Below are 17,942 nucleotides of genomic sequence, written 5' to 3'. Positions count from 1 at the left end.
TTATGTAGTTTTATAAATTGTTTTCAGCCCTTAATTTATTGCCACACAAATCCACAAGGATTTTCAACAGAGAAGTGAGAGGTCTGTCACAGAATGAAATGTACAAACCATGAATAATTACAGTTTCAACTATTGAGTTATCTGTATTTACACATTATTTTTCACAAGAATGAAAATAGTCAGATGGGTAGTGCAAATTGCTGCATTAAATCAGGAATGTCCACAAGGCAGATTCACAAAAGCTTGGTCCACTTTTCTCCACAGGTGAGTGACAGATGAGTTGTTCATCCCCGCCCCTCTGAATTTGGTGTCAAAATAGTGATTTCATCCGCATGCTACATGTAGAGGGTGGAGCACCACAGTGCTGCCAGTGCCATTACCAGGACAATAATAACTTTCTGGGTCCAAAGGCAGCGATCCAGCTTCTGCTCCAGGCGGCGGCTGCTGGCCATCACCTGCAGAAGCTGAAGACGGCAGAGAAGGCATTAATTTAAGTCAACGACACTGGAAAATTCAGTTCACTTAGTCACGTCCTTTAAATATCAGTTGCTTCTCTTGTTTTTCAGAGGAGGTGTAAAACTGGTATGGGATAATGTACAGCCAAACAAAACAAACCCCTTCAGGATGACACACAACCCCCCCATGAATTTTAAAGTCTGCACTTCAATTACGTCTTTATTACTGTGGTGGTGTACACGGGCAAAATTATTATTATTGTGTCACTGTCCAAATACTTATGGACTTAACTATAAATCAGACACACGTGAAGTTGTGGTCCATAGCTTCCAGCAGTTATTCATATGAACGGTGTACATCCATAGCTTGCGCTTCACTGGCCCTTCCTTAGTTCTGAAAGTTCTGAAAAGGTGACTAAGAACTGTTCTCTTGCTCCGTACATAACAGTGAGTTTATTTTATTATATCACACTGGACAGGCACACCTTAGTCCGTAGCAGCCACATAGTCAAAGTCAAACAGCAAATTATTTTTTGGGTTATTCCCATGCATGCATGCACCCTCGCATCCTCCTCGTGACCACAACCTGGTTTCTATGCAGACAACTAACCGTGGTGTGGATGTCTTGGTGGCCGTTTGTGCCATTACTGATCGCTGGGCTGTTGTAGTTGTGGTTATCGAGATTGAGTGTGGGCTTTAGACTCTGCAGGATGTGGCACTTCAGTCTGAAAAGAGACAGAAAAATAATCCATCACCAAGCATCACACTGTCAGCGTAGTAGGAGATATCAGGGCTTGATTTCCTCCCTCAAGAAGAAGCCACTGTGGCCATTCATTCTTGTACAGCATGAAAAGCCACTTCTACATCACAGTAAACATGAAGTGTTTTCATATCAGTATTGCATTACAGGAATGAAAGCAAGTCACTGCCAGGAATAGTCTTTAAACAATGCTGCCTAACAAGCTTTTCTATCACATCCAAGACTTTTTATTTATAACGGCTTTGTTAGCAGTACATTTCAATCTACACTTGACACTGTACAGTTTGTTATTAAATTAGGTTAATGTGACAATAATAATTACATTCAGCATGGATTGCAAAATTATTGTGGTAATACAAGGAAGACACAGACAGACGTAAACAGGCTATAACTCTATCACTGGTATTCTGTTTTAACAGCATAAGCTAACAAATACACAACCATTCCAAACCTTCTGTGGTGCTGTGTAAAAGTTAATCCTCAGTCTGACCTGCGCTCCATGACTTTAGACTTGGGGATCTCCTTCCAGAACTGGGCCAGGTCCTGGTTCGCTCCTGTGACAACTGGTTCCATTTCAGCAGCCATGATGAGGAAACGGTCCTGAGGAGCCGACTGAGAGCCTGGGGAGACGATCAAAGCAGTCGACAGTCAAGTCTAAGAGACAATCACAGCTGCAGCTACAGTTCGATCAAATGTGTTTTGAAATAGATGTGTATATTGCATGTTTCATACCTACCTCCATGCAGTGAGACTGTGATCTCCACACTTGTCCCTGCGGCACAGCTGCCACTGCTGGGCTTCACCCTGTACTTCTCTGGGGCTGTGGTTCTTACCTGCAACCACACACAGGACAAAACTCTGCTCACACCACAAAACAAGACACTGGTCAAACAGACTTTGCTCCTGGGGATCAGAGGAATCAGATTAGAAAGGCATTTGGTATAAGTCTCTGCAGTATGCCTCCTGTTGTGTTGTCTTATTTAATCAACTAGGCAGAGATTCAAAGTGACCTTAGGCCTTGTGTGTACTGGTCTTCAGGAGGAGCATGTCTGTTAGAGCCAGGCTCTGTGTGTATATGTGTATGTGTGTGTGTGTGTGTGTGTGTGTACGTGTTAAGTTTGTGTATTCATGTGTAATGCTTTTTGCAATGCACAGTGCTTCGGGGGATCATGTTACCCACTTTTCAGGCTGTGAAGAGGCCAAAGCGCCCTGAATAAGGGAAATCCAGTCAACATTTTACTTAGTGATTTACAACACTGTGCTACACAACACTTTGGTTCTAATAAGTGGACATTTTAAGGACTGTACTAGCCCTATTTTGACGTTTTCCTTGAGAGCCGTGATTAAGCTCACTCCCATTCATGTTTAAAAAAAAAAAATTAAATAAAAAAGAAAAAAAAGAAAAAGAAAAAGAAAAAAAAAATTGGGGGAAGTGCTCCATAGTTGCACACAGGTATTTCTATATTCTTATGAATATTTGGCTAGGATGTTAACTGTGGCACTGAAACTTCCAGTGAATATATGAATATTATTATGAATATATGCTTTTTGCACCCTATAGATATATATAGACACTTGAAAGCTGTGAGACCATCACATCCTGTGAGCGACAACAGTGTGTGGGAGGTGTGGCCTCATAGTTACGTGGTTCATCTTGCAGCCAAAAGGTCACATGTTCAATCCACTATGTTCAATAAAAGTCAAAGGGCCCTATCTTGTGCCACCCGCTATCCGCTGCCACGACCCGCTACCCGCAAATTGCGGATTTAGGAACTTCCGCTATCCCTAAACGGTATCTTGCGCCACCCGCTATCCGTTATGCCGACTGCATCATTTGCGCCTGGAGGTGCCTCGTGGGCGTGTTTCATGCGCTATCCCTAAACTTGCTATCTTACGCACACACTTTAGGGATAGCGGATAGCGGGTGGTCCTGACCAGCCGCTATCCGCTATCCCTAAAGTTTGGGCTGTTAGGAGAGCGCGTCCAGGCGGCTTCAACGCGCGCCCCGACGGAGCCTCACCACACACACGGTCGGACTGATACCGGGACGCCGCCGGAATGGACTGAGTATATTACTCATACAGACTGTTTAGAGGAAAGACTGTTTTAATTGGACACTTACGCCAGCACGTTTTATTGTTTTATCATAAGCCAGCAGCTGTGCTATATTTTTATTTTTAATATTTTATTTGCCCAATCTACCTTGTCAATAAATTAGTTTACACATAGTTCCACCTCTGCCTCTTGTGTGTCTGTGGTGTGGCCTGGGGATTTTACTAAATCAGTACAACCTTGTCACACGTCCACTTTGACACATGTGGCTCCACCTCCCGAATTAACTCGCCTATAATATAATATATAATATGTATAAAGCCAGCTTGCTTTAGCCTCAGTAGAACCCCTGAGAAAATCTACCTCCCTCTCTCCAGCGCGGGTTTAGGATTTAGGATTTAGGATAGCGCATCCTGCCCTTAAAGGCAATGGCACCTGGCACACTGATTGGTTTAACTGGCGTAACGCCCAAAACATGCCTATGCATAATATAGCGGGTAGCGCAGGTGTTTTGCGGATAGCGGGAGGTGCACAAGATAGCAACTTTTACGGGGGAACGCCTCTTCCTAAATCCTAAATCCGCAAATAGCGGGTTTAGGGAGTCTGGCGCAAGATAGGGCCCAAAGTGTTCTTAAGAGAGACTCTTAAACCTGACCTGCTTCCTCGCTGTAAACCACTGTAGATGACACTGTCAACAAAGTGGCTAAAATGTAAAAATGTAAAGTAAATGCATTTTGCAGAGCTGACCTTATAGGCCACAGCATTTTTGGTGACATTTTGTAGGATGATAAGGCATCTCTTCTCAGCCTCTCTCAGACCAAAGCACAGCTCCTCAGCTGGACTGCAAACACACAGATACTGAGAGTTCAAACAAGACAAACCAATATTAGAGAGAGACAGGCAGGCTGAGAGATATTTTGAATTAAACGCAAGCCTAAAATGCGGATAAGTGGGCAGACATGCAGAGAGGTAAACCAAAGGGGTTATGAAAGATGCAGACCTACGATGAAGGAGGGCTTCTGTTTGTACAACAACTCTATATCACCGAGACATCAAGTGTGTGTTAAGCTGCAGGTTTGAGGACTGTGGTTGAACTGGGAAAAAAAACCCTGCAGTGTTACAGTAACTTGATCACTCTACGTAGCATAAAAGTAGGCCAAGTATCACCCACACCACAAGCATAAGAGAAGCATGGTGACAAACTGTATTGTATGTTTATGTTTCACTGTGATGAGAGAGAGAGAGAGAGAGAGAGAGAGAGAGAGAGAGAGAGAGAGAGAGAGAGAGAGAGAGAGAGAGAGAGAGATATTTGATTGTAAAGTACCACCATTTAAAGAATCACTGAGATTAACCACTTGAACCATAAAGAAAATGAATCATTATAACTTTTGTGATTGCGCAATGATTTTCTTGCACATGTAAGAGAGACAGTCTGACCTGACATGGAGCAGAGAGCTTTTAAATGTTGTGTTGGGTCTCCGGGTGGCTCGGCCTCTGCTGCCAGCATCTGTACCTCCATCGTCTGCAAAGCACACCTAACACAAACATGAATGAGGTATCAGATTCACTCACTAGGAATGAAGAAATTCCAATTTCAACAATCTGAAAAGTAAGACACTAATCTAACAAACTGATTACTGGTATGGAGGTGAAACCAGCTAAAAAGACTGAAGTTAGGAGCTGTCTTGTGCTTGTAACCTACAATTTCATTGGCTAAATTTTTCTGACAACCCTGCAGTAAGACTCTTTAAACAAATGAATCCACCATTAATGATTATGTTTAACTGCTAAACTTCACAAAATAAAAAAAAAAGTGTTGGTTGTTTTTCTACTAACAAAGATGTTATCAGGTCCTATCAGTACACCTAAATTTGGTTTTAGCCCATGGGCGTGTTTATAATTCAGAAAGCATAAGCACCATGCAAAAAGCGTGATTCACTTGAAAGAACAAGAAAGTTCAGTTCCTGAGATAAATAAAATAAAATAAAACACAATACAGCGCCACCGTCCTACTATTATATGTTATAGTGGACTTAAGTGAAGTGAGAGATAACGCACAGAACCTTTCGGGGTCTTGGTGCTGGTTCAAAGCTGTCTGTGCTGCCCACATCTCCATCCTTCAGCTCAGTCTCGTCGTCCTGGCTGGGCGACTCCGACATGGGTGACTGGAAGTCCTCGTCAGGCAGAGGCGGGTAGCTGTAACTGAAGCCATCCTGGATATAAATCATAATCTGGGTCACATGTTTTACTGAATATACTGCACATGTAAAGCAAAGCAACATTGGTGTGGTGACAACTAAGAGCAACAATTACACATCAGGATCAGACGTGAAGAGATACTCGGTAAAAATGCCTTGTAAGAACATAATACATCTGTCAAGTTCAGAGGAATCGCTAGAAATTTTTTAAAGTGAACGTGTGATTCTCAGGTCTGGAACCAGGCTAGAAAAGTTTGCCACTCTGCACCAAGCTACCTGTACCAAACAGACTGTACTCTCAACATCCTCAAAACACACCCTATCTACATCAACATGTCTGAAAGTAAGTTGTTGTTTTTTTTGCCTGTAGAAAAATAAAATTTTCTATAGGCAAACAAATGGAGACTGCTTTGTTGGTGAAACTATCTGTGGTGAAATGACAACAACAAATTTAGCACAGGCTAAATTTATAAACTATAGTTGGTTAGAGCAAATGAAACTGTATGATAGTGAGCATTTCTTAGCTGGTCAAAAACTCTGGGGTTTTCTGTTCTCAGCTGAAGCCTCTTCTCAGCCCTCCTCCTGCCCTCATACTCTGACTTTGTCAGAGATGAGAGGGTGAACCAAAAACTCTGCAGCATATCTAAACAGGCCCTGAATTTACTGACTGAAATACATTTTTAAACAATGTTTAGCTGCACTGCAAAAGGTAGCAAAGTTGCCTGTTAAAAGTTAGGTTTATAATTTATGATTTGTGCCGATGTCAAAAGCCTGCAAAGACATGTGGCAATATGTTGTAGATAATTCACATAAAGTTAACTAATGCTTCTGTGACAGGATAAACTCATTAGTGTGCTTTGCTGAAGCAAGCACACTAATTATCAAAATTTAAGGCCCTGAAAACATGAAATCTCTTAAACACAGTCATTAGGTCTCATTTTTTCAACATACAATCTGCATAGCCACCCTTAGATAAAATACAGAATAGGTAAGGGTTTGTGCAATATGCCTAAAATGTGTTGTTTCATTATATGTGCTTTAGTAAAAAATAATCAGACATCATGTCCCCATCACTGTTCCTGGTTCAGGTTCTAACATCATTTCAGGGAGCAGTTAAAAGGTTAAAAAGTCTTGTATTTGCCTCTTTAAAATCTGCAGGTACCTGGTGATTAATATTCATTTAACACATCTGTGTTGTGCTGCATGACATAACATCATGTCATAGGTGTGAGCCACACACTAAAGCTGATTTATCTCTGAAAACATTTTTGTGGTCTTGTGTGTATTAAGTGCGAAGACAATTCATTTATGATGTGTGTGCACATACCGTTCCTCCCATGTGAAAGGGGAGATGCTCTGCATCGATGTAGCTCTGGATGTCACTTCTGGAGACAAACCTCAGCCTGCTGATGGCATCTGGGCCCAGCCAGCTCTTCACTATCCTCCAAGCTGCTGCAGTGAACCAAGCACAGATGTATGAGGGATGATAGTTAATAATAGCAAGAGAAAGTTTGAATTAGTTAATTGTACCACAGCTTTTTACTGTGATTGCCATATTAGGTGTAGGTGGCTTTAATATACCATAATGTAAAACATTTCAGTTCAAACATTTCAAACTGAAATGTTTTCTTCAAAGAGAAATTATGTGCCTCAGAATAAAAAGAAAAGAAAAATGATTGCCAAGTAGCTGTCTGGTCACTATAAAAGTTGGTATGGCAGCCAACAACAAAAAAAGAACAATGAGCATGCACTGAATTCATCTTTGATCAGTCAGACTGCTTGGCTGAAACTACCCATCAAGTAATGCCCATATAGTTTATTATACATTAGAATTGTCATTCTCCTCTTGTGTCACTTACCATTCATGATCCATGGTATTTCATATACTAGCATTTTAGCTGAAAATACAAAAGGACAGAATGTCATTGATTTTAAATTTGCATAGTATGGCTTGCAAATCAATAAAATATTTTTTACATCCCTGAGTGAACACTAAATACAGCTCCAGCTTAAGTTCATAACACTATGTATTATCCACTCTAAACTGACACTGACATTTATGATGTTATGTTTCAAATACTTACACAGCAACCTGGGGTAGTACACTTGGAAACAATTAATGATATACTTAACAAAATCCATATCCTGAAACACAGAGAAAGAGAGCCATTTTAGTGTATTGAGACATCAGTTCAACATCAAACCACAAAGGAGGAAATTTGTTTTGAGAAGGCACATCTGTCTTCATCTCCCCTGCCAGATTTGGAGCCTCAAGGCAAAGCGTGACCCAGATACACAATAAAACATCAGCACTCAGAGACACTGCCAGTCTGTTTGGTCTTACACCCCCTGATTCTCTGAAAATATCACATTGTCCTTGCTCTTACGGTGTGACATTTTGGCCTCCTGTGTTTTGACTCCTCTGTAAGACAAACATTCACACAGGCATGCTATATTAATCATGTTTTTTTTTTTTAATAATGTTATTTGAGGAGTGATGTCACAGGATTTTGTTTCATGATTTACCTGTTTTATATTAAAAAGCTGAAAAATGTAAGGACTGGTCATATGCCCAATATGCATTTATCACACCTGTAACTACTTAACTTTGTTGAGCAAACCTGAAAAAGCTATGGGCACAACACAGTGTTTGCTCCCAATAAAGTTACAGTAAAGTTACTTCAGTGTGTGGTGGTTTATTTTTGTCTTCACTGAGATGTTTCTGGAACCCACCAGCACCTTATTACAAATATTGGCTGTACAAGGGGAGTCCTGTTCACTGTTATTTAAACAGGCATATTTACCAACTCTGATTTGGGGCAAGGTGTGGGATAGTACATCCTGTTTATCTTTCAGCTCTCCGACACAGTATTTAATTATGGACCCTGGTCAGCTAAATATATTGATATGATACCTGTCGTGAAAATGTCCTTTAATTTAAAAAAGAAAAATGGGCTCTCCTCCAAAAGGCGTGTTGACTTGTTCTCATGGCTTTCAGGGTATTCTACTTGACCTCTGACCCTAAAAGCGATGTGTTTGGGCACATCACATGGTCCCCCACTACATCAGCTGATGTCTGTGTGGGGAGGATATGTGTAGTTACTGCACTAACAGGAATGTTAAGCAGCACAGAGGAAGTGAAATGAAGTGAGAGAAAAACACTGGCCATGTGGAAGGCAACAGAGAAATACTGAAACACACAACGCAGAATGCAGTTTTGATTTGATAAAAGTTACGAGGCAAAACTGCTGTGAAGGCATTACATGACTTGTAATATGAGCAACAAGACTAAAGCCTATTTTTCTGTCCTCAAGTAATGCTTGCATGACTAAAATAAACTGACACGTGCAGTCTCATGCAAGATCACGGGGTCCAAAGCAGCAGCCCACACCTGGAGACGACTGAACAGAAAAGATTAAAGTTCCTTCCCATGCACATACAAACCCACAAACAGGCACCTTGTCAAGTCCATGACTATCCACCTGCTGTTGTAGCACTACAACCATGTTCACAGCCGTCTATGAAGTGCATATATTTTTTTATTGGTCCAGATTTTAGTGCAAATCCGTGGAATGAAGAGACACAGAGCAAAGATCAACAGAAGCACATGCACAGATGAAGAGTGTGGATTTCTTACTACATTACTCAGGCCAGAGTCAGTCATGTCGAAGACGACGGTGAGCAGCGACCCTGGCTCCCTCCGGACGTAACGCTCCAGCCAGAAGGCCACGTATTTCTTCTTCTCCTGCAGGAGTCGCACATCCTTAACAAGCAGCTTCACCCTGAACCAGACTGGAAATTAACAGAGTTGACTTACAGCAAGTGACAGAGCAGATCAAAACAGACAGGGCTGCACAAAGACAGTTTGATTCAGACTATAGGTATACACTGATACAGAAAGTTAAGCTAATATTGGCCTTTTATTAATTACTAGATATCAGTCAGTCGTTTTGTCCATCTCAAATACAAAAGAGGTCTGTAAAATCTGCAACAATTTCTTTAAAATGCTAATTTTCACTTTATATTCATTTACTTTTTCAATTATGAGTTATGGTATGTTAAGTAGCAACCCTCCTGAAAACATCTAATAGTGTGATTTTTATTGCAGAGGATTTCCCACCATAACAAAACCCTTACAGAAAACAATAAATACTAAATAAATATAAATTTTTTGGCACAAAACGGCCATATTTAAATATTTTGATGGGACAAAATATTGATATTGGCAAAAAATAATTTCCAGGAAGAAAAACATGCATGCCAAACTCAATTTTCAGGAGGTGCTGAGGAGCTGAATAACCCAAACAATTAAAATGCTGTATGGGAGCAATTTGGTGTGCAGATCGATCTGTTCTACATTTGTAAGCTACTTTCTGAACCAATCCCCAAATCAACTTGGTTGTGTGATATGCATGTCATTTTCTTTGTTTTATAAGGAGTTGAATAACCCACATCAATCTAACCATGATTGCAAAGCAGTTTGGATATAAGAATCCACAATATTTTATGCAATGAAAAAGCAAAAGACCCCAAACTTTGCATACATTTGAGACATTCCTTAATCTGACTTATTCATGTCAGCACTGTCTTCTTTGTGGGTCAAAACAGAGGAACAGATCCAAAAGACAGTAAAGCCCCAAAGGTCAAGCAACAAGTGAAAGTGCAACCTACACAATTTGTTGCCTTCCTTATCATAGCCGTGGAGATAGTGCATCCCAGACTCCAGGAGAGATTTCTGTGTGCAGCTTTCATTGATTTCTGCAAGAGGAGAGGAGTGGAGATCAGTGAAAACAAAATCAGGGTGCCAGTGTTATGAAAAGCTAAGCTGTGGCACTTAAACACAACAAATGCTTATTGTTTATATGCATGCCTCAAACTCAAGAGAAAGAGAACATGATCATGTGAACTTGGACTGGGTTCGACAAACAGTGACTTCTCTATTTTGATATACATTGCTTTCATTGTAGACTAGTCTTGGGTATTTCAGTGACACAATTTTGGCCTCAAGTTGCAGCAAAAGGTCCTTTTCTGGTAAAGGACATAATTACAGAATAGTTTATTTTGCTGAGGGTGGGAAGAGGATGTTTACTGGCCACATCCTTCCTTTACCCTGGTCTGGTGGGACCGGTGCCAATCATTTGGAAACCTCATATCAGATCTCTGTGACTCTTTGGAGATGTGTTAGTACCACAAGTTCAGGCCTTTTTCTTACCGTTCACGTTGAGCTCTTTCCTCCACCGAAGACTCTCATCGATCATCTTCAAAGCATCTTCCACAACAAAGTGCCTCCACTCCAGGTAGCTCTCCACCAAGCCGTCCTCCCTCCACAGCCTCTCCAAATCACTGCTCTCATACCTGTCTGTGGGCTCTGGACAAAGTCAGATAAACATTCACTGGCTTTCATAAGCACTAGTATTGCTGTTTTTTTTTTTTAGTTTTTTTTTTTTTTTTTTTAGTTTTTTTTTTTTAGTTTGAGCAGTTTTTAACAAACACCTACTCACAAATACTTTGACAAACAGCATTCAGCAATGTCAACCTATTTTTTTTTCTACAACAGAGATGAACTTTCACCTCGTATTCGGAAAACAACTCGCGGGGCTATTGAAACACATCCAACTTTTTTAAACATGAAGACACACACACACACACACACACACACACACACACACACACACACACACACACACACACACACACACACACACACACACACACAAAATATTTTATGGATACTGCCAAAATGTCGTTCCAACCAATGTAATTAATATCCCAAACTTCGAAAGTGTCCAGTGTCCAAAATTTAATAAATATTAATGTTATCTACACGTAGCCTCCAAATGTAACTTTTCCATGTTTTAGCCAACATATTTGTTGCCAACTGTCAAAGTTAACTTCAAGTCCAACGCACCTTGTGCATATTCAGAGCGGAACTTCTCCCGAGTTTCTTCAATTTTACTTTGGATACTCTGTGAAAATAATATTATTCTCAGCTCTTGATACTGAACAGAAACCAACAAACCATTTAGACAACATGACAAACACTTATATCCATAAATGTACCTCTTTTAAATCAGTTGAGCCATCCTCCGCCATGGTTTGCTGCTCGGCAGCGTCAAGGTAGCACATGTTGACAGCGCGAGATCAGAATCCAGTGATTTTACCTTCAAAATAAAACAACAATAAAATAGTACATTATGTCGCTACTGAGCGCAAAGCAGCCAAAATGTTACTAAAATGTTATAACTGCACTAAAAATAGTCTAAACTCCAACAAGGCTCAAAATTATCGTTGAAGTATATCGTAAATAGCCGTTTTATTCGTAATCGATGATTATGAGTGGCAATAAGGATTTTATTTTGAAAACTATGACCAGAAAATGCTTTTTTAATCTGGTTATCTTGACCAGCAGAATGACTCTAATAATACTACTTTGTAGTACTTTATTTGGTTTTTGAAGACCAAATGCTTTTGAATAAATGAAAAATACAACTAAATTAATATCTACTTTAATTCAGACTTACATATCACATATTATGCGAATTCACGGGTGCACTGCCCTGATCATACACGGTTTAATTGCATGCATTCAATGTATCCACTAGATGGCGCCACGTGGACAGGCTATTTCGCTTATTTCGCTTTGACCCAAAGGCTGCTGGGAAATTATTGTTGAGGAAGCATCATCGACCAAACAGGACGTCAGGTAATTCAGTACCAGAGACCATTCAGGACAGAAATGTTAATAACTGTATTTAGAGTATAAGTTATTCGACTGCTCTGTGCACTGTATGTATGTATAAATAATAGTATACAGAGCTTGTGGTCGAGTCTTCCTCCATCTTTGTTTTGAGGATGCTAGCATGTGCCTCTCACTCCTGAACACACAACCCGCCTACTAATAAAGAAGTTAACACAGATAGGTTTTAGTTAAAGGTTATTTCATCCTCTTAGTTTTGTTGTATCCTCAGCTAACACAAGGTAACCCCTGTCTAATGTGTGCTGCTGGTTGTTTTCTTTCTTTCTCACCGTCCACATGTTCAATGCTTGCAGATGAACTAGTTGGGAAATCCACTGAGCTGCAGGCATCTGTCATGGTAAGTCAACTGCGAGGTGATGACCTGCTGGGTCAGTCACAAAACTTCTCTTTTCTGCTGTGGATGAGCTTGCTGAACCTTAAACCTCCACTTGGCGAGACTTTTGTGTAGAAAATATAAGTTTCATCAGCCTAAACCACAAAGTAAACCTGCCACCCTGGCTAACAGAGGCTTGTTTATTCCCTCTTATATGCTCAGATAATATTCAAACGTAGAGTATGGGTATTTTCTCCACCCACAGCAAGTGATGAATCAAATCTGACGCACAAACTGAGCTCACTTGTCTCTTTAGATTCCTGTGGTATAGAGCATCACAGACTAACAGGAGCATGCTGTGTGCTGCTTACTGACATGCTTTCGTCACACTGATGGCAAAGAGTTTCAAACGCTTGCCCCTAGCCACTGTTTGGAGCCTCTAACATGCAGAGCCGCAACTTTAAAGCCATTTAAGCCAATTTACACGATTCAATGAGTCAGCGAGTCCATTAGCTAATTGGATGTGTAAGATGACATATGTATGTTCATTGGGAAATAAAATATATTGGAACCACTGTTGTCTGAATACCTCAAAATCAGTACTGGTGACAACTGGTTTAATCTCAGTTATGTTTTGATGAACAGTCGTTAGTAATGTTATTAGGGCTGGGTTGATATGCTTATTTCTCGATTTGACACTGTCACAATACTTGGGTGACGATTTGATATTGGGATTTCTAAGTATTGCGATTCTACAAGTATTTTGATTCAGTATGACAGTTTATTGCAGTCTTTGCTTTTATCATTCTCTGGTTTATAGAAGTAAAGTTTCATGAAGCTGTGATCATTTTAAAGGTCACAGTGGATGATTTTATACAATGATGTCAAGTTTCAAAAAATAGTTTCACGATAATGAAATGGCTACTATGGGGGCTAACATCATCACACATGGATAAAACTGGGCTCACTGAATCAGAAGAGTCTCAGCTTGTGTGCACCCAATTTATGCATCTCCAAGACTGTTTAGGCCCCAGTCTGCACAAACACAATGTTTTTGAATAAACCAAAAGATCACATTTATACAGCATGCAAAAACCTGCATGGTTTGTGGCCCAAACTGCATGGGATTAGCATAAAGTGGGCATTTCTGGAAAGGGGAGAGTCGTGGCTGCCCAGAGAACCCATTTCCATTTAGATATCTGGAGGTCAGACGTCAAGCGACACCTTTGAAAATGGCCATGCCAGATTTTTCCTCGCCAAACGCTTATGTTATACCCTGATATTCTGATATCTAAAATCCCAGATGATCTCTAATTTCATCACAATATTGACATATCAGTATATTACCCAGTTGTACCCCTGGCTGCCATATGGAGTCGCCCACATGCACAGTTTCCTTGTGTGGCTTTAAGTTTTGCACTGATTTAACCTTCTCTTGACAGGACGAACTTGGCAGCATGAATTCCTGGTTTGCCAACCCCGTGTACGGGCGCTACTGGCAGCACTACCAGCAGGCCATGGCCTGGTACCAGAGACACAGGCGTGCCTACCGAAAGGCCTTGGAGGCAGCCTACGGCCCCGGCTGCTACCACCCGCGGTTCCCCAGCAGCCCCCAGCGCTACGCCGACTGGCACGATGGAGAGGGAGGGGGTACGGTCCCGGCCGAGGAAGAGGATAGTGAGGACGGCGAGGATGAGGAGGACGAGGAGAGTGGCTCAGACAGTGAGATCGAGTGTGATGTCAGCAACATGGAGATCACAGAGGAGCTGCGGCAGTACTTCGCCCAGACGGAGAAGCACAGAGAAGAGCTGAGTAAGACAACAGAGAGAGTTTTGTATCCAGTTTAGTCTCAATAACAGCTGTTTTTCTCGTGTCACATAACCTACAGGAGTGTTAATTGTCATTTTGCCCACATAATACATCCCCAAAAGCTCATAAAAACCTGAGGGCTGTGATGTTTTTCCCAGGCAGTGCAAATTTCTGGAATTCTCCCACCCACAGCCTCCCCCGCACTCTCTCCACAAACATGCTTCAAAAATAAGCACAGCTTGATCAGTTGCTTTGGCCAGGAATCCACCATTTATTGTGTTTTATCACTCTGTATCGTGATTTTAGCTTACAAGATGAGCAGAATATTGGCGTATCGGCCATCTCAGCCATAATCGTGTGGCACCAGCATGACCTTTTGCAAATATCAGGGAGATCAGCCGGATTGCTGCGTCAGCTTGCACTTAACATCCACCTGAGCCCTGTGAATGAGTGCTAGTAAAATCACTATTCCTTGCCTGAGAGGCCATTCCAGCTATGCTGCTCCTGAATAATGAATAAAGTGGAAGCTGCAATTAAAGGGACTGTCACCCAGATGTGGTGAAGTGGTTAAAGGCTAAATAAACTTGTGGCTGCTCCTGTAATCTTACATATCATCAGTTTGTGATGCTCAGTTCATTCCAGGTTTTGTGATGAAGTGTGGAAATTTACTTTTTGGTGAGCCCGCTTTCACTCACCCTGCTTTTGTCTACTGTCCTGGAATTCCCAAAATGATTTGTCACTCTGAAAGAAGGGGTGTGTACTTGTGCTCAGTTGTGGTTAATGCATGTGGATTGGGAGAGCAATAGTGATAGTATACTAGCAGCATCAAAGTTTCAATGCAAACATATCTTGCAGTTGAACTGTATTACTTTTGAGCACTATCTTCTTCATTCACCCAAATTTCAGAGTTCCGAAGTCAATAACTGCAATAAAATGAAGTTGTAGGGGCTGCATTTTTAACAATAACCCATTCCAGCAAGGATGGGTGGGCTTTAATTCCCCTCATCAGGTAACAATTTTGTCTGCAAGAAATTACTATTTTTTCTAGGTTAAATTTCTGCCTATGTGCCTGAATGTTGATGCAAAATTGTCTAGAAAGAAGCTGTTGCTCTGTAATTGTGTGGGACTACACCAAAACATGTTTACTCTTGATGTATTACATTGCAGTAGATAACATTTTTCTGCCCTACTCCCCTGTTACTCTGTATTTTTGCTCCTTAATGATGTCTAAATTAAAGAAAAACACTACCAAAGCTGAGTGGACTGCCTGCACTGACATGCTGTTCTCCTCCTGCAGAGAAGCAGCAGCAGCTGGAGGCGGAGCAGCAGGACAGCTACGTGCCGGCCGACCGGGACCTGCACCAGGTGTCCTGGCAGAGCCGGGTGGCGCCGCCTACCGAGCGGCCCGGGGAGAGACGCATCGCCGAGATGAAGAAGCTGTATGGCGAGGACGCGGCCAAGATCCAGGCCATGGAGACGGCCATGCAGCTGACCTTTGACAGGAACTGTGACTGCAAGCAGCCAAAGTACTGGCCTGTTATCCCACTGAAACTCTAACGGCCTGTGCGGAAAAAGGCGAAAAAATTGTTTGATTTGGAGGACATTTCCACTGTGATCTCTTGGTGGGACGTCAAGACTCGTCATGCAGTGGATTTTGACTGTCAGCCCTGCAGATATCGGACTAAAGTTTTGGCTTTGCTGAAGGCAAGAAGTCACTTGAGTGCTTACTGAAAAGCTGAGCCTCTACTTTATCACTGAAATGTAACTTAGATTCCTGTTCCTCATCATCACCGATCTGTAACCTGACACTCCAAATGAGGAGATATTTTTTAGATAATACAATTTTGTAGGGATGCACCATATTGGATTTTTTGTCTATCTGATGTGCCGATATTTTCCAACTCTTTTTGACGATTGCCAATGCCAATATATATACTTTTTTTTTTACCCAATTGGAGAACATCGAGTTTCTCATGTAGTGGAATTAACAAATTATTATGCCAGCTTTTATTGTGAAGGCCCACTGGAAGATGCAGACATACAATACAATTCTTTTCACACATCATTTTATTTCAAAGAACACCCCCAATTAGGTCCATATTTACCTATTTCACATATCAACATGTCATATTGGCAGACATTTTTCAAGAGCAGTACTTTATTTTTAAGCCAACATCAACTGATGCCGGTGGCGTGCTGATATTATCATGCATCCCTACAATTTTGGGCTGTTCCACTTGAACATAGTGCACCACTCAGCAGTGACCTATATCCAACAGACTGCACTGTTTGTTCCTTTAGACTCCCTTTCTCCATTGTGTTTCCATTATTCCCTTCTTTCCTGGACTAGGCAGCATGCAGATGTGAAGGAGGGAAAATGTGTGTCAGTGGAGGGTCTGTAGTAGAGTAAAAATGCAGCCACAGGTGATGTAAATGGATTCAAACAACATGTGCCTGTGTGTCTCCTCCTAATCTGTTTTTGTTTTGCCTCTTACGCCTGTCAACTTGTTTTAACCACAATCCCCCCCCCCCCTGCACTCTGTTCAAATTTAGAAGCGCTTCTGCTCGGCTGCCTCTGAAACCTGACTTCTCGACACACTCGGGGAATGAGTCGTTGTCATCGTCGTTGTTGTGCAAAAGTGCACCTTTCTGATTCTGACATTTGGTTGGGTTCAAAACCGCCCATGCAGTTTCTCATGAGGGATTGTTGACTATTCTGTTTTATCTGCTGTTCAGAGGGGTCTGTGCACCTCGCCGCACCTCTCTGTTCACCGTTTTCACACTGACTCACTGGTGTTTTTATGTCGCTGCTGCTGAAATGGTTTTCTAATAAAGATTTCTACAACCGGATAAAAGAAAATCCATCCTCAGATTCTCTTACACTGTTACATGTCATCATGTTTGCATTGCATTTATACATCGAGCACTCCTTTCTTCTGCTTTGCACAAAATATATGAATCCTCACAGTGGAGTAAAACCCACAAGCGGAGACTTATAGCTTAACTCCAATGTTTCGAACCCCACGGGGTCTTCATTAGGACTCTATTTCTATCCTCCGCTTTTCATTCACATTCACACTGTGTCATGTGACTTTTGGATCTGTAAGCCTCAGAATGACCGATGCTTTTGACTCATTATGCCACGGAAGTACCAGCTCAAAAAAACAATCACTGTAGCCTTCCCATAGGGACTTACAGTGCATCTGCTGCTCAATAATGAGCTCATAGTGACCAGATCTCACTTTTTTTTCTTTTTCCTGATGGTATCATAACACTCCCAGGCCTATACGGAGACCTCTCCAATTTCTGCTGTGACATTTGTATAGTCCTTCTTTAAGCTGCAAATCAAAACAAACAAAAAGTTATTTTTACTGGATGCAGGCAAAGTATGAATTTTTGGAGTTGTCAGTATAACAGAGCACACCACCATCTAATTTAAGATTATATAAAAATGCAGGAAAATGTTTATCAATACTATAATAAAACAAAACAGAACAAAAAATATAAATAAAAAGCCTGAAAAATAGGCCAATAGTTGGATTAGTAAAAAGGCTCTCCATGGAAAACTTCACATTTTTTAACATTTTAAAACTCCTTT

At 41.2% G+C, this 17,942-nt stretch overlaps 2 protein-coding genes across 4 annotated transcripts; one reads left to right on the top strand and one right to left on the bottom strand.

Moving 5' to 3' along the window:
- Positions 1 to 17: 17 nt before the first annotated feature.
- LOC115371534 (motile sperm domain-containing protein 2-like) lies at positions 18 to 11,621 on the bottom strand. 2 transcript variants are annotated; one of them, XM_030068969.1, is made up of 15 exons: positions 11,526 to 11,621; positions 11,374 to 11,431; positions 10,678 to 10,833; positions 10,137 to 10,223; positions 9,103 to 9,257; positions 7,550 to 7,610; positions 7,325 to 7,363; positions 6,793 to 6,917; positions 5,331 to 5,480; positions 4,705 to 4,802; positions 4,015 to 4,108; positions 1,952 to 2,048; positions 1,706 to 1,835; positions 1,066 to 1,180; positions 18 to 464 (listed from the first exon to the last, which is right to left on the bottom strand). In XM_030068969.1, the coding sequence occupies exons 1-15, from the start codon at positions 11,589 to 11,591 to the stop codon at positions 336 to 338; spliced, it is 1,560 nt and encodes a 519-aa protein (XP_029924829.1). In that variant the 5' UTR covers positions 11,592 to 11,621; the 3' UTR covers positions 18 to 335. The 2 variants fall into 2 exon arrangements, with proteins under 2 accessions (XP_029924829.1, XP_029924837.1); XM_030068977.1 differs by having other exon boundaries at positions 6,793 to 6,914.
- Positions 11,622 to 12,089: 468 nt separating this feature from the next.
- On the top strand, positions 12,090 to 16,942 carry gemin8 (gem (nuclear organelle) associated protein 8). Of its 2 annotated transcripts, XM_030074411.1 has the most exons (5): positions 12,090 to 12,168; positions 12,516 to 12,559; positions 13,978 to 14,347; positions 15,642 to 15,909; positions 15,943 to 16,942. In XM_030074411.1, the coding sequence occupies exons 2-4, from the start codon at positions 12,557 to 12,559 to the stop codon at positions 15,899 to 15,901; spliced, it is 633 nt and encodes a 210-aa protein (XP_029930271.1). In that variant the 5' UTR covers positions 12,090 to 12,168; positions 12,516 to 12,556; the 3' UTR covers positions 15,902 to 15,909; positions 15,943 to 16,942. The 2 variants fall into 2 exon arrangements, with proteins under 2 accessions (XP_029930271.1, XP_029930263.1); XM_030074403.1 differs by having other exon boundaries at positions 15,642 to 16,942.
- Positions 16,943 to 17,942: the final 1,000 nt, after the last annotated feature.

Source organism: Myripristis murdjan, chromosome 2, assembly GCF_902150065.1.
Source record: "Myripristis murdjan chromosome 2, fMyrMur1.1, whole genome shotgun sequence".
Taxonomy (NCBI): Eukaryota; Metazoa; Chordata; class Actinopteri; order Holocentriformes; family Holocentridae; genus Myripristis; species Myripristis murdjan.
Note: the sequence above shows the minus strand (reverse complement) of the source record. Positions and strands in the feature narration are given on the sequence as shown.